The 18,698-nt window shown below is 47.0% G+C and overlaps 8 protein-coding genes across 8 annotated transcripts; 2 read left to right on the top strand and 6 right to left on the bottom strand.

Moving 5' to 3' along the window:
• Positions 1-15: 15 nt before the first annotated feature.
• SAMD00019534_027150 (hypothetical protein) lies at positions 16-1,017 on the bottom strand (the record flags this gene model as incomplete). The annotated part of the gene is made up of 1 exon (XM_012902013.1): positions 16-1,017. A coding segment is annotated over one exon (1,002 nt), but the record flags the coding sequence as incomplete, so codon positions are not given.
• Positions 1,018-2,026: 1,009 nt separating this feature from the next.
• On the top strand, positions 2,027-5,031 carry SAMD00019534_027140 (hypothetical protein; the record flags this gene model as incomplete). The annotated part of the gene is made up of 2 exons (XM_012902012.1): positions 2,027-4,310; positions 4,373-5,031. The coding sequence occupies 2 exons, from the start codon at positions 2,027-2,029 to the stop codon at positions 5,029-5,031; spliced, it is 2,943 nt and encodes a 980-aa protein (XP_012757466.1).
• A 322-nt stretch (positions 5,032-5,353) lies between these two features.
• Positions 5,354-8,029, top strand: SAMD00019534_027130 (hypothetical protein; the record flags this gene model as incomplete). Its single annotated transcript, XM_012902011.1, has 1 exon — positions 5,354-8,029. One exon carries the CDS (start codon positions 5,354-5,356, stop codon positions 8,027-8,029), a length of 2,676 nt encoding a protein of 891 aa, XP_012757465.1.
• Positions 8,030-8,064: 35 nt separating this feature from the next.
• SAMD00019534_027120 (hypothetical protein) lies at positions 8,065-10,084 on the bottom strand (the record flags this gene model as incomplete). Its single annotated transcript, XM_012902010.1, has 2 exons — positions 8,065-8,238; positions 8,318-10,084. 2 exons carry the CDS (start codon positions 10,082-10,084, stop codon positions 8,065-8,067), a joined length of 1,941 nt encoding a protein of 646 aa, XP_012757464.1.
• A 421-nt stretch (positions 10,085-10,505) lies between these two features.
• Positions 10,506-11,070, bottom strand: SAMD00019534_027110 (hypothetical protein; the record flags this gene model as incomplete). Its single annotated transcript, XM_012902009.1, has 2 exons — positions 10,506-10,618; positions 10,686-11,070. The coding sequence occupies 2 exons, from the start codon at positions 11,068-11,070 to the stop codon at positions 10,506-10,508; spliced, it is 498 nt and encodes a 165-aa protein (XP_012757463.1).
• Positions 11,071-11,735: 665 nt separating this feature from the next.
• On the bottom strand, positions 11,736-12,137 carry SAMD00019534_027100 (hypothetical protein; the record flags this gene model as incomplete). The annotated part of the gene is made up of 1 exon (XM_012902008.1): positions 11,736-12,137. One exon carries the CDS (start codon positions 12,135-12,137, stop codon positions 11,736-11,738), a length of 402 nt encoding a protein of 133 aa, XP_012757462.1.
• Positions 12,138-12,722: 585 nt separating this feature from the next.
• Positions 12,723-14,753, bottom strand: SAMD00019534_027090 (hypothetical protein; the record flags this gene model as incomplete). The annotated part of the gene is made up of 4 exons (XM_012902007.1): positions 12,723-13,426; positions 13,912-14,239; positions 14,303-14,384; positions 14,494-14,753. Coding segments are annotated over 4 exons (1,374 nt in total), but the record flags the coding sequence as incomplete, so codon positions are not given.
• An 802-nt stretch (positions 14,754-15,555) lies between these two features.
• Positions 15,556-17,946, bottom strand: SAMD00019534_027080 (hypothetical protein; the record flags this gene model as incomplete). Its single annotated transcript, XM_012902006.1, has 1 exon — positions 15,556-17,946. The coding sequence occupies one exon, from the start codon at positions 17,944-17,946 to the stop codon at positions 15,556-15,558; it is 2,391 nt and encodes a 796-aa protein (XP_012757460.1).
• Between the last annotated feature and the right edge of the window lie 752 nt (positions 17,947-18,698).

The following is an 18,698-nucleotide window of genomic DNA, read 5'->3' as shown; positions in this document are numbered from 1 at the left end:
AGTGCACAGTTGTTACTCCTCGAATCCCTTGACAATGATCTTTCCCATGTTGGCATTGGCCTCCATGTGTGATGTTGCCTCTTTGATCTGGTCGACCGTGTAGACAGAGTCGACGACAGCCTTTAGGGTACCATTGTCAAAGTGTGGCGAGCATGCTTTGTCAAACTGCTCAATCAGGTCTGCCTTGTACTCGAGTGATCTGGACCTGAGAGTTGATCCTCTGATCACCAGTCTCTTCTGAAGGATCGTTCCGATGTTGGCGTTCTCCTTGACGACGGCGCCAGACATCGTGCCCTGGATGACCATTGTGCCGTCCATCGCCAGCGACTTGAGATTGTCATTCCAATAGTTGGCGCCGACATAGTCAAACACCATATCCACGCCCTTCTTCTCGGTGATGGTCTCAATCTCGGTCGCGAAAGAAGGTGTCTCCTTGTAGTTGATTGTATGCGTGCAGCCAAGGTCACGAACAAACTTGGCCTTGTCCTCAGATCCAACCGTGCCGATGATCTTTGATGCTCCACCAACCTTGGCTAGCTGAATGAGTGCCGTGCCGACGCCGCTCGCCGCTGCATGGATCAGAACGGTGAGGCCACGCTTGAAGTTGCCGACGAGATACATCGCTTGGAAGGCGGTGAGCCAAGCCTCTGGCAGCGCGCTGGCGTTGACAAAGTCCAGGTGTGCGGGGATGTGCAGGGCGTTCGAGGAATGGATGGTGCAGAACTGGCCGTAGGCGCCACCGCCCACCAGTCCGTACACACGGTCGCCGACCTTGAAGCGACCAGAATGTCCTTCGCCAATCTTCTCGACGACACCGGCCATCTCCAGACCAAGGATCTCGCTCTCTCCTGCCGGTGGATTATAACGACCTAGTCTCTGCAATATATCAGCTCTGTTCAAACCGAATGCCTTGACACGTACAAGCAATTCATTATTCTTTGGCACGGGCAATGCTGTTGTTCCCAATATCAAGTTCTCCACTGGTCCAAACTGTTTAATAAGTACTGATCTCATCATCCTTGTTCTATTCCTCTAAAATAATATATAATTATTATTTGTTATGATGATTAAAGAGTGAATGAATGAATGAATGTGTGATGTTCGTGCGTGGGCAAGACAAAGGTGGATGAATATGTGATGTTCACACGCTCGCTCTCGCTTTCATTACGTTGAAACTTCCACTGCAATACTCATCGAAGCAACTTCGATTCGATTCAATCGATGATTATTCGAGTTGATTGATTGATTGATTAACTTGTTAACCTTATTCCAGAGTGGAACTTCATGAAAGTGATCTATACTGTATCCTTGTGAACAACAAGATATTCCATCTTGTAAATGAGACACTCGACACTTGATTGTGAAACTTGAGTACTTGTTTCCCAATGCAAACAACTTGCAACTTGTATATTCATTGCTACATTGTCTGTCTGGGGACACGAATAGTTATAACAATAATAGGTAGGAAGAATCTATTCTTCAAATAATAACTAACAATGTTATTCAATTATTTACTACGAGGTGCAACAATACTCTTTGATGGCGTCAGAAGTATGAATGTATTTGCAAAGAAAGACGACTTTTCACGTAATATCAAAAAAATAACAAAAGGTACTAATAGTTTGATGGGTCACGTGATTGATCAGTGGGTGTGTGGACCTCCGATTGATAACATCATTAGCAACAATCAAAGGGGTGTGTTGTTGGTGATGGAATGTTAGTGAGTGAGTGTGGGGTAATACCAAGGATTATCAATGTATCCCATCACCACATTCACACTGCAGTAAACACACACACACTCAGTCCATCAATCACTTCACTGAGAGATATATCTTGGAGGGAGGTGGTGCTGAACATTCACATAACGGAGAAATCGAGGTGATAATTATATATACATATATATACATATATACATATACATTAGATAGATATATAGATACATTTAGAAATAGAGATATTTTAAACTTATATTATAAGACAAGACATCTACAGAGAGATAAAGTAAAGAAGAAAAAGAAGAAGAAGGATGACAAGCACACAACATGATGACAGTAGTGGAGCACCACCGCATGTTTGTGCTGTGTGTGAATCCACCAATGTCCAAGTGTGCACTGGTTGTCTATCCGTGTACTATTGTGGTGCTGAGCATCAGATGCAACACTGGCCAACACACAAGACTCAATGTGCATTGCTCAACAACCGGTCCGATCTTGTAGGTCGCGCCGAGAAGTCAAAGCTAGTACGCAAGCAGTTTGAGTCACGTGTAGTCATATCGCCACAGGTTCAGCAACAGATACAAGCTCAACAACTCCAACAACAGCAACAGCAACAGCAACAACAGGTTCAGCAACAACTTCAAGCTCAACAGCAGCAACAGCAGCAACAACAGCAACAACCACAAATATCACCTCCGCCACAAAAGAGACAGATACAGCCTCCGCCTGCTTCAGCCGTGCCACCCTCACCCGCCAGCGGCGCGCCAATCTTTGGCGCGTCAAAGTCTTCGCCGGCTACACCCTCACCCTCACCCTCGCCCTCACAGACACCCTCACAGACACAGCAGACACAGCAGACACAGACACAGCCAAGTAGTATTAGGAGTATGAATAGGACAGCTGGCAATAGTAATAACAATAATGAGTTGTCGGAGAAGGAGAAGATGGATAGGAAGTTGGAGAGAGAGAAGTTTATGACGAGGGGCGTGCTGCCGCAACTGCAACAACAACAGCAATTGAAACAACAACAGATACAACGTGAGAAGGATGCTCGTGATAATAAGGATGCATTCATTCAACAACATCAGTTGTTGTCGCGATCAGCTGGAACGGTGCCAAATTCAAGACCACAGGTGGCGACCAGTCCAAGTCCGCCACAGAGCGCGCCAAACACTGCGCCTCTCCCCAAGAAGCCTGGACCGCCACAGGCGTCACAATCTCCGGCCGCCAGCTCCGCGCTGTCCGAGTCGTCAGGAAGCACCAGCAGCAGTCTCAACTCTTCAACGTCAAGCACAACGTCCATGACTTCAGGAGGCGGCGGTGGCAATCTGAGCGGAAGTCTCAGCGGGTCATTCAGGGAGAGGCTTATGATGTCGGGGGCATCAGCTATCCCCTCGCCGCCCAGCGCCAGCAACTCACCATCAACATCAATGTCCAATCTACAGCCTGGCGACAGTCCAACCTCAATAACTCAATCACAACAACAACAGTCACAGTCACAGCAACAACAATCATTACCAAACCAACAGATGATCACATCACCTCCGACTTCAACAACAGACAATGTAAAGAGCATTCAAAGCCGATTGAACCAGCTCAACCTGACCATGCCAAGTGGGGGTGGTCCTCCACCTGGCTATCGTCGCTCAGTCATCCCGACCGCTGCAATGGCCGAGCAGCAACAGCAACAGCAGCAGACTACTGGCACATCGATGAGTGCCCCTCAAACACCACCTGGCACCTCGATGGCCTCTGTGGACGCCATGCTCATGCAGCTTCAGATGGGCAACAATGCCGCGACCACCAGCAGCGCGACACAGCAGCAGTCATCGGCCACGCCAGCCAACTCACCTCAGACCACCACGACCACGGTGGTAGTGGCGGCGCCGAGCTCGAATGTATCGACTTCAATCGCGTCTTCGGCCTTTCCAACAGTTCCGGCCAACTCAAATGCGCCAAAACCCACTTCATCCGCAGCGCCAGGCGGACCGGCCAGCACGTTTGTGCCACAGTCCAAGGTGGTGCGATCGCACAAGAAGAATCAGTCGATGCCAGATATATCGCAGACTTTGGTGACCGCACGTGTAGACGACGATGACAGCGACGATGAACATGGCAGCTCGGATGATGTCGTGCAATTTAAAGAGCGTCACCGACCACGAGGTCTGCGCTACAAGGACGTCGACTTTGAATCGACGACAGGACAAGTGGAGTACAAGCCTCGCGAGTTTGATGGAACCTACACCTACAGTGAACCAACCCGACCAATAATTACACCAATCACAACATTGCCGATATCATCATATTCAACATCATCACAATCATCACAATCATCACAATCATCGACTTTCCAGGAGGCAGCACCGCTTGGAACAACACAGCGATCAGAATACACACCCTTGGTTGATCAACCGCAACAACAACAACAGGGCAATGCTTTGAACCCAGATGGCGAGGCGCCCACCTCTGGCTCACGTATCGCCGGAACATTCAGCATCATCAAGAAGAAGGCGGGTGTCGTCTCAGCCATGACAAAGAACAAAGTGTCCGAAGTGGCACAAAAGGCCAAGAAGTCACTCAACAAGGATGAGAATGGTATGTTGTGTCAACAGCCAACGAGCCCATGACACAATTGATTAACACCGCCACACTTACAGCCACAGCGACTACAACAACAACTCCAGCTAACAATACCTCGGCTGCTTCGAATAATGCGGCCACATCGGATACAAAGATATTTGGACAACCTCTGAGAGTTGGTGTGCAGCGATCGGCCCGAGCACATCCATTGATGCCCGATCTGATATTCAAGTCATTGGAGTATCTTCGTGAGAAGGGCACTCAGGAGGAGGGCCTGTTCCGTATCAGTGGTAGTGCGGCAGCAATCTCCAAGACCAGGGAGGAGTTTGACAGTGGCCAGGACGTCGACCTGAACGCCCAGCTCGACCCGCACGTCGTCACGGGCATCCTCAAGCTGTACCTGCGACAGATACCTGAGACGGTGTTCACCGAGGACTTCCCCGACGAGTTGGACAATTTGCGAGAGGGCGGCAACTCGCCCGACGCCATATCGATGCGTATCAGTGGAATCACGGCCATTCTAAAGCTGCTGCCCGAGGCCAACCGTTGTATACTGCATCATCTGTGCTCACTGCTGAACCTTGTGGCGTTTGAGCCCACTACCAAGATGACCACCGTCAATCTGGCCATCATCTTTGCACCAACCCTTGGATGTCCTGTCGAAGTAATGACCGTCATGATCGACTACTATGAGCCAATATTCTCCAAACAGACATATGGATACATCAACTCATAGTCAACCATAACAACATAACATAACATTGGATTGTGTCCAACCGACTGACCTTGGACTGAATGATACCACACAACAATCCAACAACTCCCTCCACTCCTTTATTTATTCGAAACTACTACCATACCAACAATGTACACAAGGACAAGATAATAAACAAATGCTTATTATCTCTCTATCCATGCCGCACATGCGGAAAGAAGTCAGCATTGATTCGCGGGACTGTCGAAGTGAAGTTGAAATTACGTGGTTGTTGAAGTTGGTCGCACGACAATGAATGAATGAATGTCATTCTCTCTCAATACTTGTCATCAAGTCATAAATAATGTCAGAAGCTGAACAACCTCAATCTACTTCTACTACTACAAATACATCCGCTGCTGCTCCTGCACCTAACAATGACAAGTCAGCAACAGCAACAACACCAACGACATCAACAACTTCATCATCATCATCAACATCAACACTATCAATAGGATGTATTAATATAATCAATAAGAAGGCTAATGCAATTAGAAGACAGTTGGCAACGGTAACTCCTATAACGGTGTGGTCGGCATTGTCTTTGAAGCATGATAATATAGATCATCTGTTGGACGATCAGTTGCTACAGGCCATTCAATCATTGCACCCTGTCACCTTGGCTCAGGTTGGCAAGCGCACCTCCGACACTACCACTGCTTCACAACAAAAGGCAATCGATTCGACAACATCACTTCAAGGCTCATCAGCTACTATATCATCGACGCTAACTGCTCACACATCGGACGACACCCTTGAGACGGGCAAGGCATCACGCAAGGCCATTGCGGCAAACGTTGATACACTGGTCAACACATTACAAGGTCTACTGCCACTGTACACTGCTGGTGGCAACTCCAGTGCCAACCCGATATACCAACAGGGTCGTCGCAGGGGCAAGGGCAAGAACAGACGCGCGCGCTACGACCCCTCAGTGACCTACAAGGTGGGCAAGCACTTTGTGCTGGCCAACGTGCTGGTGGACCAGCTGCAAGTTCTACTCGACTACCTCTTTGTGTGCTCGCTGCACATTGAGAAGCTGCGTGACTACTGGGAGAGCAAGAACAACAACCCTTCATGGTATATCTTGGAGAAGTCGCCTCTGTTTTGGCTGCGCTACTGGAATCAAGAGTTGGTGAAGCGCGCCAGGTTCGAGAAGACCCTTCAGCGACTGCACAAAGCATCCAACTACACATCCCCATTCATTACACTCAACAACAAACTCAATCGTATCAAGCGAAAGGTCATCAGATTGTTTAACAATGCCACTGGTCTGGCCTCGGGCGAACAACAACAAGACGACGCCAACACCAGCGACAACAACAACATCAGTGATGACGAGGACATCAGTCCAAACATCAGTGACACCGAGTCATCACCAATCTCATCCGATGATGAGGGCGGTGAGAAGCAGCAAGTGCCAGGCAGCAGCAACGCTAGAACAACAACAAAGGAGACTGAAGAGATTCTGCACCCAACAAAGGAGTTGGAGCGACATCTGTTGTTGCTAGAGAAGATGCAGAAACTGGTGGCCACTGCCATTGGCCGACTTACCTACTTCCTTGGCGACATGCAGCAGTTTGAGACACTGGCCGAGTTCGCAGTCATCAGCTCACAGGCACTAATTCTCTTCCACGACACCATGGTCATGTTCTTTGCCAATCTCGATCATGCCGATGCGACAGGTGCTGACAGCAACAACGAAACAATCAACTATCATATCAATCAGCTGGTGGAGATGAGCAAGCTGATACAACAGTTGCTGAGCAGTGATGACGACTTTGACCTGTCGACGGCGGCGCCCTCGGGCAAAGCCCGAGTTGACGTGGATGTCTTGGTACAACGCGACATTGAGAAGTATCAAGAGTCACTCTACTACATGGCCACTGAGAATAGCAAGAGAATGAAACAGTTCATTGTGTTTATGGACAAGAAGATCAAGGACGAACAGCCACCAAACGCCCTCGTCAGGAACTGGGCGCGTATCACTATTGGCGCAGTCGTGTTGACACTGGCCGTCAAGTATTCCTACGACAACTTTGGCGAATTTAAAGCATCCGTGATCGACTACTACAACGCCTGGCTGCGATTCTCTAAGGAACACATTGAACTGCCCCTGCGCAACATCTGGAACGTCATTCGCTATGATAAGAAGACGCTGAATGTTTCGGATCCCGTCTCATTCCAGACATCCCTCGAGTCTCTACAAAGAATGGTTGTTGACTACAGCAAGAAAAATTCAACATTATCAAAGGACGAGGTGCAACATCTGGTTGAAATGGTGGCGCGTGGCGATATCTCCTCTGTGATGAAGCCCTATGAAGCCAACATTGAGGCGCCCCTTCGCAACCTGGTCTTTGGAGACCTGGTCCAACTTCTGCTCATCCAAGTCCAAAAGGAGAAGGTGGATGTGGACAAGGCAATGCTGGCCATCGACAAGCTGCTCCAATCAAACGAACTCAACTTCCAGCTGATGGCCGCCATCCCATCGGTGCTCATTCTTGGTGGCTTGTTCTATCAGATCAACAAACTGATCCGTGTCGACAACAAGTCTGCACGTGTACTTCGCGCACAGACCAACATATTGTCCACGCTGCGTGGCATGCATCGTCAGCTCACATTGGGCATGAACTATGTGCTGCCAGGCTACTTGTCGCCCCTGGTCATTGCATCGCCGGCCACATACTTCAAGACCTTCTATCCAGGCCTGATGACTACATTGGCACTTGGAATCAACGAAAATGGACCATTGGCATCGGAGGAGGAGTTGAGACGCCAGTGCATACCATTTGAGCAGTATGGCACACTGTTGCTCTCGGCCAACAAGCTAAAGCAACATGTTCAGAACCTCAAGAGCAGCACAACCGAGAATCAGTGGCTGTTGGAGGACCTTCAAGATCTCGAATCAGACAGTCTGAGCAACAAACAAAAGATACTCAGCATTCAGCGTATGTTCAGCACCTACTCCTTCCTCAAATAAAGCTTTACCAATCAAGTAAATGGATTAGTGAGTGATTACAAGTTGTCCACTGATTTACTCTGATGTTGATCAAAGCCCATCAATGTCCATGAGTTCTCCAATGCCTCTGGAAGTGGTGCCACGATGTCCATGAGCTTGTTGGTCACTGGATGACTGAACTGCACCCTTCTAGCATGTAAATGTAAAGGTATCTTACGTCCAAGCAATGTCTAAATATGTGGATAATGATACGTGTCAGTGGGTGCACTCCATCAATCAATCAATCAATCAATCAATTATACAACATACCTGGAACTTGCCCAAATGATTGCCTCCATATTTTGTATCGCCAATGATTGGTGCGCCAAGAATGGATGCGCAGTGGACTCTAAGTTGATGTGTTCTGCCAGTCTCTGGCCAGAGGGTGACGAATGATGTGTCGGCAACAGTGCTCTCCATGACCTTGTACTCTGTGATTGCTAGTTTAGCGCCGTCGCCCGTTTTGGTAGTGGCTACGACCTTCTCCTCACCATTCTCAATGATCTTCTTGAGAGGTGCGCGTATACGCCCCTCCTTTGGCGAGGGCACGCCCTTGAGTAGCGCCCAATATGTCTTTCTAATGATGTTCTCCTCTTTGATCTCGTCCTCAACTGACTTATCGCCGCCAGCAGTATTTCCAGTGCTAGATGATGTCTGCTTCTTTTTCGTTGTCGCCTCGTTGTCACGCTCCTGTCTTGTGTTCCTGCGCTTCAACTTGGCCTCGAACTTCTCCGCCATTGCCGAGGCTGCCTTGCGAGTGCGTGCGAGTATCAGAATGCCACTAGTACTGCGATCCAGTCGATGGCAGAGTCTAGGTGGCTCGTCATAGTCAAATTTGAGATGCGCCATCATCATGTCCAAATGCTTCTTGAGGCCTGTGCCGCCCTGCACAGACAAACCTTGTGGCTTGTTGAGCACAATCAAATGATCGTCCTTGAACAGCACGCTGTCCTTGATGGTCTGGATCTCTGTATCAGACAGTCTGAGATACTTCTCTGGCTGCTCCTTGTCAACCTTCTTCTGCTCGCGTGCAGCCTTTGTTGGCACGAATATCCAGTCGCCTCCCGCCAGTCTTGTGTTGAGCTCGGTGGGCTGTCGCTCGCCCTCCAGTGTGGTGGCTCGCGTTATCTTGCCCTTGCGTGTCCACTTGCACACCAATGAATGAGTGAGCACGGGATAATGATTGGCCATCCATCTATCTACTCGCATGTCATCCAAGTCTGCTGTCACCTTTGTTGCCACGGTCTTGCCATCGTCCACAAATATCATCTCGCTCTCGCTCTTCCTCTGCTCGATCAACTGCTCCATTTCGCCCTCGGTCATATCACTGCCCGTTGTCTTGGCTTGTGTCTTGGCTTGTGACTTTGCTCCAGCGGGTCGCTCCACCACTGTGCTATCAATGATGACCTCATCCTTTGAACGATTGACCTTCTCCTTCTTCTTCTTCAACTTCTTTGGCTGCAGCTCGGGGGTGGCCGCGACAACATGTTCCGTCTGGTGAGTGTATGTTTCAGTATGTGTCTTTGCGTGTTCGTATGCCTGCGTTTGCTCTCGTGCCCACTCCTGGTCGTTGGGCTCCTCTGCGTCGAGGTCGAATGAGAGTGACACTTTGCCAGAGGTGCCCTTCTTGCGCGGTCGTGGCGGGAGTAATCTGCGCTTCTTTTGTTTGTCCTTCTGCCTCATCTTGACCTCTTGTTGCTCCATTTGCTTCTCCATGGCGACTTGCTGATGCTCGAGCGATCGCGAGACCCTCATCGACTGCATCTTTGGCATTGTCTTTGGTTGGCGCTTGGCGCCACGATCCCTATTATTATCATCGCTCTTTATCTTGTTCAATGATCTCTTTGACTCTTTCACTCTGAAGGCATAAGATCGAATGCTGCCTCCCGTATTCAACATTGTCGTCGCGGCTGGAGATGACAAAGAACTTCCGCCGATGCCAACGCCACACTGAAGTGTCGACCACAACAGTGGCGACCATGATGCTGGTTGTAATCGGTACGATGATGTCGATAGCAACCTTGTGAGCATGGACATTGTATGTGTATATGTATGAATGTATATCTATTAATTGTAATAATGATTAATTACCGACTTGTCGTTTTTTCGATCTTGCAAAGCGAGTCGTCATTCAACACTCGACACGACAATGATTGGGTGGTGGACAGAGGATATCCGGATGGATGGATGATGTTGAGAATGATGATGGTCGTTTATTCATTGTTTGTGTGATGGCTTGATCAAACCAAGTCGCTGACCTGACGACCCAACCTTGATCTTGCTCAATCTATTATTATATCTATATACTATCCAACAAAGGTTTTGATGCAACTGATGATGATGATGATGTTCAAATGTGAACTGATGTGCTGTGCTGTGCTGTGTTGCTATGTTGCTAATCGATGTGCTGCCTGCCCTCTTGCTCAGACATTGAACTCGCCACTGTGTCTTAAGCTGCTTACTTGACCCAGAGAGTGCGGACTGCTGCACCCAGACCAGTCTTCTTAGCAATCAATACAATACCAGCCAAGATAACACCTGAGCATCCAATGATCAGTGCCTTTGACAAGACTATTATGATTGAGGTGAGTGAGTGAGTGAGGTGATCAATCAATCAATCAATCAACTTGATACTTACACAGTGGAACCTTGGAGTAGACGTAGTCATTGATGACAGAGTTCATGCCAATGTAGAAGTGAGCTGGGATGATCAGACCGAGAGCACAGTCGGTGATAAGGGTGATCTCGGAGGTGGGCAGCAAAAGGGACACGGGGAGCAAAGCAACGAGTCCGATGGAGCTGTAGTGATAGATCTTGCTCTGCTGGATGGCGCCCTGTGGGTCGGGGATCTTGCCAGTGGCTGGGGCGGCAGCCGACGATGCCATGCGGGAGCCTGGAACACCAGCATTGCCAGCAGTGCGCACTGTCACTGGCACCATGGCAGATCGTGGCATGTAACCACCGTACAATGGCGACAAAGTCGACGATGGGATATTCTGGAAGAGTCTAGCTGATCTCAACATCTCTGTATCTGTCTTTGTTATATTAATATATTAGTATGTATGTATGTATTGCTACTGTGCTGTGTTATGCTTCTTTGTTGTTGTGTTGTTCTGTTCAACTACTTGTTGTTGCCAAAACACACAACCTCTTCATTTTATTTTTTTGAACAATGGAAGTTCAAAACAGTCAATTACCTTGTTATCACAATAGATGTCTATTATTCACAATACTAACTAGTACTATGACCAATTGATTGATGGTAATCATTCAAATACAACCTCTGGACATGGTGGATGTTCACCCGAAACAGACCCACAATGTCCAGTAACTCCAAATGGTGGATTCCGTCACAACTGTGACATCAATCGATGATGATTCTTCAATCAATCGATTGAGAATAGGCCCAGACCGAGTCCATCAGCTGCTACCCGATACTGCAGTGAATTCACAGTCCACCAATGGTCGCCCACCAACAACTAGACTGAGCTTAGTGGTCGACTGTGTTTGCATGCTATCGCCGCTAGATCTCGAGAGTGGAAGGAGGAGAAGGTGGACGCCTGCCTGGAGGAGGAGGAGATATGATGATTGTTTTTCCCTATACTTAACACTGTATTTATTGGATCGCGGACTACCATAGAGTGGGAGCAGTGGACATGACATCGTCGACAGATGTGTGCATGTGCGCTTATTCGCTCTCTTGGCTTCTCAATCTAGCGTTGGCGTTGGTGACCTTGATGTCAAGCTCGCGAGCACGCTCGACGATGGCCTTTCTGGACTGAGCAGAGACACCGTGGTAGATCTCGGCAGCGTAACGTCTGTTGTGCATGAGGAGGACCTCGAGCTCCTTGATGTTTCTGATGACAAAGTGCTTGTATCCGTCTGGGCAGACGTTCTTGGTGGAGTTGTCCGAACCATAACCAACGGATGGCATTGGGCGGGCGCCAGAGAATCTTCTTCTGACACGATTGTCAATACCTCTTGGCTTTCTCCATGATGGCTTGACTCTGGCAAAGAGATCAGACTGGAAACGAACGAATCTAGCTGTTCTCTTCTTGACGATCTTGGTTCTGACGACTGGGGATGGCATTGTATCTATATATTCGTTCGTCAATCGTTAATATCCTTCCTCTTCGTCGTCATGCTAACCTATCCTCGATACGATTCATCGCTCATTTATCATTCATTCTGTCATTCCTGTCGATTGTTCGTTCGCGATTGATGTTTGTTGACGATGATGTTGTGATGATTGATGATTGAATGATGATGTGGTGATAGATTGATTATTGATTGCTTGATGGGTGTTGTATGAATGGCTGGTTGAATGATATGTCGATGCTTGAGTTGTCGGTTTCATGTGAATGATCGTGTCGTATCATATCGCATCTCGTAGAGCTCGTAAGGTATCGATTCGAGGATAGGATTGTCAATCTATGTCATATGCACATACATCAGAGTTGTGATAGGGAACACTGGTGAGTATTGACAATGCGGATATCTTGGCTCTTTGTCAAGGTGCGTGCATCCCCATCCTCGCTCACTCGCCAGACACACACGAGTCGTTGTGGAACTTTGAAAATTAATCTTCAAAAAATAAAATCAAATCAAAGAGTTGAATCAACTTGGAAGTTCGTCATAATACTAACAAGAATGAGTTTATTCGTCTACCTATCTATCTCCTGTCACCACTGCTTCCACTGCTACCACTACCAGGTGGTTTACCACTACCACTACCACTGCCACTGTAGCCACCGGATGGTTGTTGTCCATGTGATCGGTAGGGTGGTTGGCCTTGGGGAGGAGGTTGATGATGACCACCAGCGCCAGGATGCATTGGCTGCTGTTGAGGCAGATAACTGCTGCGCGAATGTGTTTGTGAAGGTTGATGATGCGCCGATGGATAGCTCTGACGTGGCATGCCGCTGCCACCTCCGCCACTGTGCGACGGGTTGGGCATCGTTGATTGAGGTGGGCCACGAGGTGGACCGCTCTGTGGCATTGGCTTGGAGCCATATTGATAGTTTGGTGGTGGCGCCTGTGAATGATAGTTGTCGACTCGTTGCTTTTTGTTTGGGTCGTTTGGGTTGGAGCCATGACCTTGTTGCTGTTGTTGCTGCTGTTGATGCATCATCTGTCTCTTCTTCTTTGTGTTATACTCATGACATGATGGATATTTAGGTAGACTGGTGCGTGTTAGAATGGGATTGAGCATGAGGTCCAACCAACTACATTGATACCTACTGACTTGGATCACATGGCAGTGGCTTGGTCCAGAAGTATGCGCTGTCAAGTGCCTCCGTGGCCGATATTCTCTGCTTTGGATCCAGACACAACAGTCTGTCCAGCAAGTCCAACGCCTCGGACGTAATGTGATTGTCGCTAAATGAATGAGCGGAGGGTCAGTTTCCATGGCGGCCATGCGCAATCAATCAATCAAATAGACACATACGGGTTCTTGAGTAGTTCCTCACGAAGTATGCGCTTCTGCTCCTTCTTGGGCTTGAGAGTGTCCCACCATTGCAGCTCGTGAACACCTGGCCAGTTCTCCTCGGTTGGAGTGCCACAGTAGTGGAAGATCTTATCCAATTGATCGATTGGGTTGCGGCCAGGGAACAGTGTCTTCCTTGTGAGCAGCTCGGCCATTATACAGCCCACCGACCACATATCGATCTCGGGTCCATAGTTCACCGAGCCAAGTATCAGTTCAGGTGGTCGATACCAAAGAGTGATGACACGGTTGGTCAACTGTTTGTTCTGGTCCGAGTTGTTATTTGGTCGCGCTAATCCAAAGTCTAATTAATGGACCAGGGGAGGGTGTCTGTCAGCGCACTCGTTCACTCACTCAATCAATCAATCATACATACCTGCAAGCTTCAATATTCCTTCATTGTTGAGCAATAGGTTCGAGCCTTTGATGTCGCGATGTAGGATGTTGTTGCGGTGGCAGTACTCGAGACCTTCGAGCAGCTGCTTTAGATAGCATTTGATCTGATCGGGCTTGAAACATTTGAATGCTGGACTGTCCATCAGACCATTCAGGTCGTGGTCCATGAATTCAAAGACCATATACACGCTGCCCTTGCCTTGATTGGCTTGTGATGCCTTTGACACTGCTATCTCCTTCAACTTGACCACATTCATATGATTCAATTCCTTTAGAATCTTGATCTCTCTTATCGCAGTGATTGGGAACTATAGCATGATTAGTATATTCGATTGAATGATTGATTGATAGAGTGAGTGACTGACACATACTCCTTCGCTTTCATTCTCCATCAATACTCGCTTCAGAGCTACAATCTCATCTGTCATCTTGTTCTTTGCTTTATACACGGCACTGAGGATGATGACGTCGACAACATGCATGAGGTTAGAGTATGTACATATATGAGTGAGTGAGTACGATTGTGATGCGATGTGATGTGAAGCAGCAGACAGACACATACCCAAAGGTACCTTCACCAATCTGTTCAATCTTCTCAAAGATGTCTACACTCCTTGCGCCCCAACCAGCATAGCCAGGTGGGTTGTTTACATTATTATTATTACTATTATTATTATTATTATTGTTATTATTGTTGTAACCGCTACTACTATTGCTACTGCTACTGCTATTCTTTGGGTTATGATATTGATACTGCTGTTGTTGTTTTGAGGCAGAAGTTGATGTTGATGTTGAGGAGGTTGAGGCTATAGGATCATCCATATTATTATTGTACTCTATAAATATAATATTATATAATAAATGTGTCTATCTCTATCTATCTCTGTATTCTAACAACAAACTAGTTCAATCTTTTTCATTTCAAATTCATTCAATATTGAAGAAAATCCAGATGGGAACACATCTCCTTTCAAATTTTAATGTTGAAGTTACCTTTGTTTATTAATGAATCAATATTACAAGTAAAATTTTTTATTATTGTTRGATAATTGATTGGATTGATTAWTTTGTTTGATTGATTAAGATTGATTGATTGAGATAGGTTAGTTRGTTGGATTTGTCAATCACTTTCTCTGAGAACGAGATGCATTTGATTGGAACTCATGATCCTCCTCCTCCTCCTCCTCCTCCTCCATGACTCTGTCTTCTGGATGGTTGTGTAACAATGCCATAACACTCTTTCCCCTTGCAAGGTCCTTTAGTGTGTCCCTGATCTCAGAAAGAATGCCTCTCTCCATCTCCATCCGGACTCTGGTAACGTCCAACAATGCCTCCCTAAATGATGTTTCACGAGTGACCATATCAGTGAGCTTCTGGAGTCTCTCTGGATTCCAGTTATATTGAGATAGCTATTGCCAACGCCCCTTCCTCTCAAGCCATAGTCAATATGAATTTTGGAATCAATCCATTATTATGCATTATTCCCCAAATTTTGGACATTGACCGAGTTAGGAAAACAAAAATCAATGGAGGGCATTAATTATGAATAAAGAGAATCAGATACTTGAAGTGTACTTCTGAATTTAGTGATCAATACAATATTTATATATGATCAAGTCCCTTCTTATTTTGAGGTCTCTGAGAATACATGCATTGGAATAATACCGTTGTGATAATAACAGTTATCTAGTGCTCTCTGTAGATCATCACCACAGTAGAGGAAGTATGGCTGGTAGTTTGATTGTGCCCAACCATTTGGGAAGACAGCACTGCGTATGGCTTCGTCATTGTATTGCAGGTAGGTGATGGGCTCATTCTCGAATGGTGGCCTCACATTAGCATTGCCACTACTATTCACCCTGCAAAAGAACACGTTTAACCTGGTTCTGTCTTTGAGGGCTGTGTCCCTTCGTCTCCAACACTCATTGAGCTGGCTGGCAATGTGTTTCTGAAGCACCGATGACCTGGTCGTCCAGAATAGACGAAGTGTCCTGACCTTGGCCAAAGACGTGGGCGTGGACAAGAGATGGGAGAGCACTGACATCAGCACAGTGATGCCTGTGTTGGTAGCATAGAGACACAGGTCCACGGGATGTCTTGCCTCCAATATCCTTTGAATCATTGAGTTGCCAGATGAGACATAGGGTCCATGGATGGTCAATGGCTGATCATCCAATAAGTTGCGACATAATGAAGTTGTGAAGTGTCCCTCCTTGTTGATCCAAATGACAAAGTGGACGTGATCATTGTCCAACGAGTCCGCGACTGCTGTTGGCGGGCTTGTTGGGATCATTCCAGCTACCAAGTCCTGTTGAGCATTGATCCAAGGCCAGTGATAGCACGAGAATTGATGGCCATGTGCAAAGAATGTGTTCTTCAAGTAGATCGTGCAGTATGCGCCATATGTGTCGACGATGTCCCTTGTTGCCTTGATCTTGAACCACACAAAGTCGGCAAGTGCACTTGGAGGATCCGATCCAAACTGCTCCACCTTGGATGTCGTTGGCAGATAGACCAGGAAGTAGACGAGATAGAGCGTGCCAAAGACGATCGAGACGAGCAAGACCACTCGGTCACCGATGGGCGGTCCCAAGATCTGCGCGTATCCATGGAAGAAGAAGACAGAGACATTGAGTGTGACAAGGATGATATGTGTGTTGGCCAGTATGATGCCAAACCTGATGGACTTGCTCGATCGGAAACACCAGCCAGAGATGAGTGCCATGATGATGGTCAAGATCATCACGATGCCGGTGTAGATGGGGACACTGCTTGTGCCAGTCCACGAATATACACGCCTGCCATTGATCATCAGGTCGGGATATTGGTGCCAAGTGTAGACATGAGCCGATGCATGGATCAATGCTTCAACGGTCAGTGTGAGTGCCATGGTGAGATGGAAGTGCACCTTGTGGATCGAATGCGATGAGATACCCGAGTGGAAGTGGCGGTAGAATAGCTGGACGAGTGGAGAACAGATGGCAATCAAAAGGAATGAGTAGTCGATGAATGCCCAGAATGCACTGGCTCGTGCTATGATCAAGGACACGGGAGCTTCTGCAGAGGTGTTGCCAACGACGTAACATGTGGCCGTGATGTGCAATGTGACAATTATAAAGTGCAGGGACATCTTTACACGATCACGATGCATGTCATCCTGGACACCCTGTATCACAACCTCGGGCAACTGGTCACCGTCTCGAATACCATCATTGGTCTTGAGTAATTTGATGTTTGGGTCCTTCTTGAGATTCCAGAGGTGGAACAATATTGGAATGGCCTCAGTCAACATGTCCTTGGACAGATCAAAGAATGGATCAGAGTTGGCATCACTAAGATAGTCCATGATGTCAGTGCCCGTGAAGATCTGGTAGGCATCAATGGCAATGCGCAACGTCATGCCAAAGACCAACATCATTCCCAGCGGACCATTGGAGATGTGATCCTGCGAGTGAAGTACGGAACTGCGAATATGTACTGCACTGCACCAAATCAAGATGATTGATGCGGCGATGTTGGCCCACACAGCAGAGGTGATGAGTACCATCATGTAGAGAGTGCGCTCATACTTGACATCTTTGACCAGTACCAGTGTCAACAGGATGAATGCAACCTCGGTGATGCAAAGGAATACCAATGCCACAACTCGAAGCTTGGTGAGGGGAGTGTCGGTTCCCTTGAGTTGTTGATAGTAATCCCTGACGACCAAGTCGACAAAGACTATTGCCATGGAGAAGTCGACGCTGCCCATTATGGCCAGTACAGTGATCAACCAGGGGGGCATTGTGGTGGTAGAGTTGACGGGGTCCACTATATAGCCCTTGGTACGGAAGGCATTCTCCACACATCGTAGTATGCACAATGTGATCAAACAGACCATGGACGTAAGGAATCGTTTCGGACACGTGCATATGATTGAGTAGATGGCGAATAGAAACAGGAGTCCGAATACTCCAGAGATGAATGCAGATCCAACAACTTGGATCAAAGAGATCTCACCATAGATCCTGATCATTAGTGTACCGACCAAGGCAACGACAGAGATAAGGATATAAATCAATGGAAGGCATATCTTCTCACAAACGTGTTTCCAACCTTTTGGAGACCTATCCACTTTTAAAAGTGGAGTACTTTCACCTGCCTATTTGTTTGAATAATTGAATGATTGATTGAATAATTAGGTTGTGAATAATACTCGGACAATTTATGATCATACCTGATTGGAGGATGACGACGCTAAATCTTCTATTTCCATGATGGTTGGTTTCTTTTGAATGATGATGAATTGACTTGTATGAATGGAAGTGGATTATAAATAATCACTCATTCACCAGTTATCTTTGTCACCAGTGACCAAGTTGCCAACCCAAATCAACTTGTACTTCCAAGTGTGATTTGTGATTGGTACCAATCATTCGTTTGCCGAGGGGTACTTGTGTGATCATGTGTATGTGTTTGAATGGGATGATCTTCCAATATGCTTGTTATTGATCAAGCGCATATGTACCTATTGGTATCCAATAGTGATTGGTACCCAAGAGATACTAATGTCACTCATTTCATTCTTGAGTGAACTTTGTTTAAAAGAGTGTGATGATTTTGTCAGAGTCATACAACATCCTTGACCCATAGACAACTCTTCACTGAAGTTCTATACATAACAAGCTTATGAATGTGTAAGTCATTTATATTTGTTTGATTAAGATACATACAACGACTGACCAATCAACTATTCCGATCAAGTATCGATTGACTTGTCCTCCAATA

Source organism: Acytostelium subglobosum, assembly GCF_000787575.1.
Source record: "Acytostelium subglobosum LB1 DNA, scaffold: scaffold4, whole genome shotgun sequence".
Taxonomy (NCBI): Eukaryota; Evosea; class Eumycetozoa; order Acytosteliales; family Acytosteliaceae; genus Acytostelium; species Acytostelium subglobosum.
The sequence above is the reverse complement of the archived record's forward strand: the minus strand, read 5'-3'. Positions and strand labels throughout refer to the sequence as shown.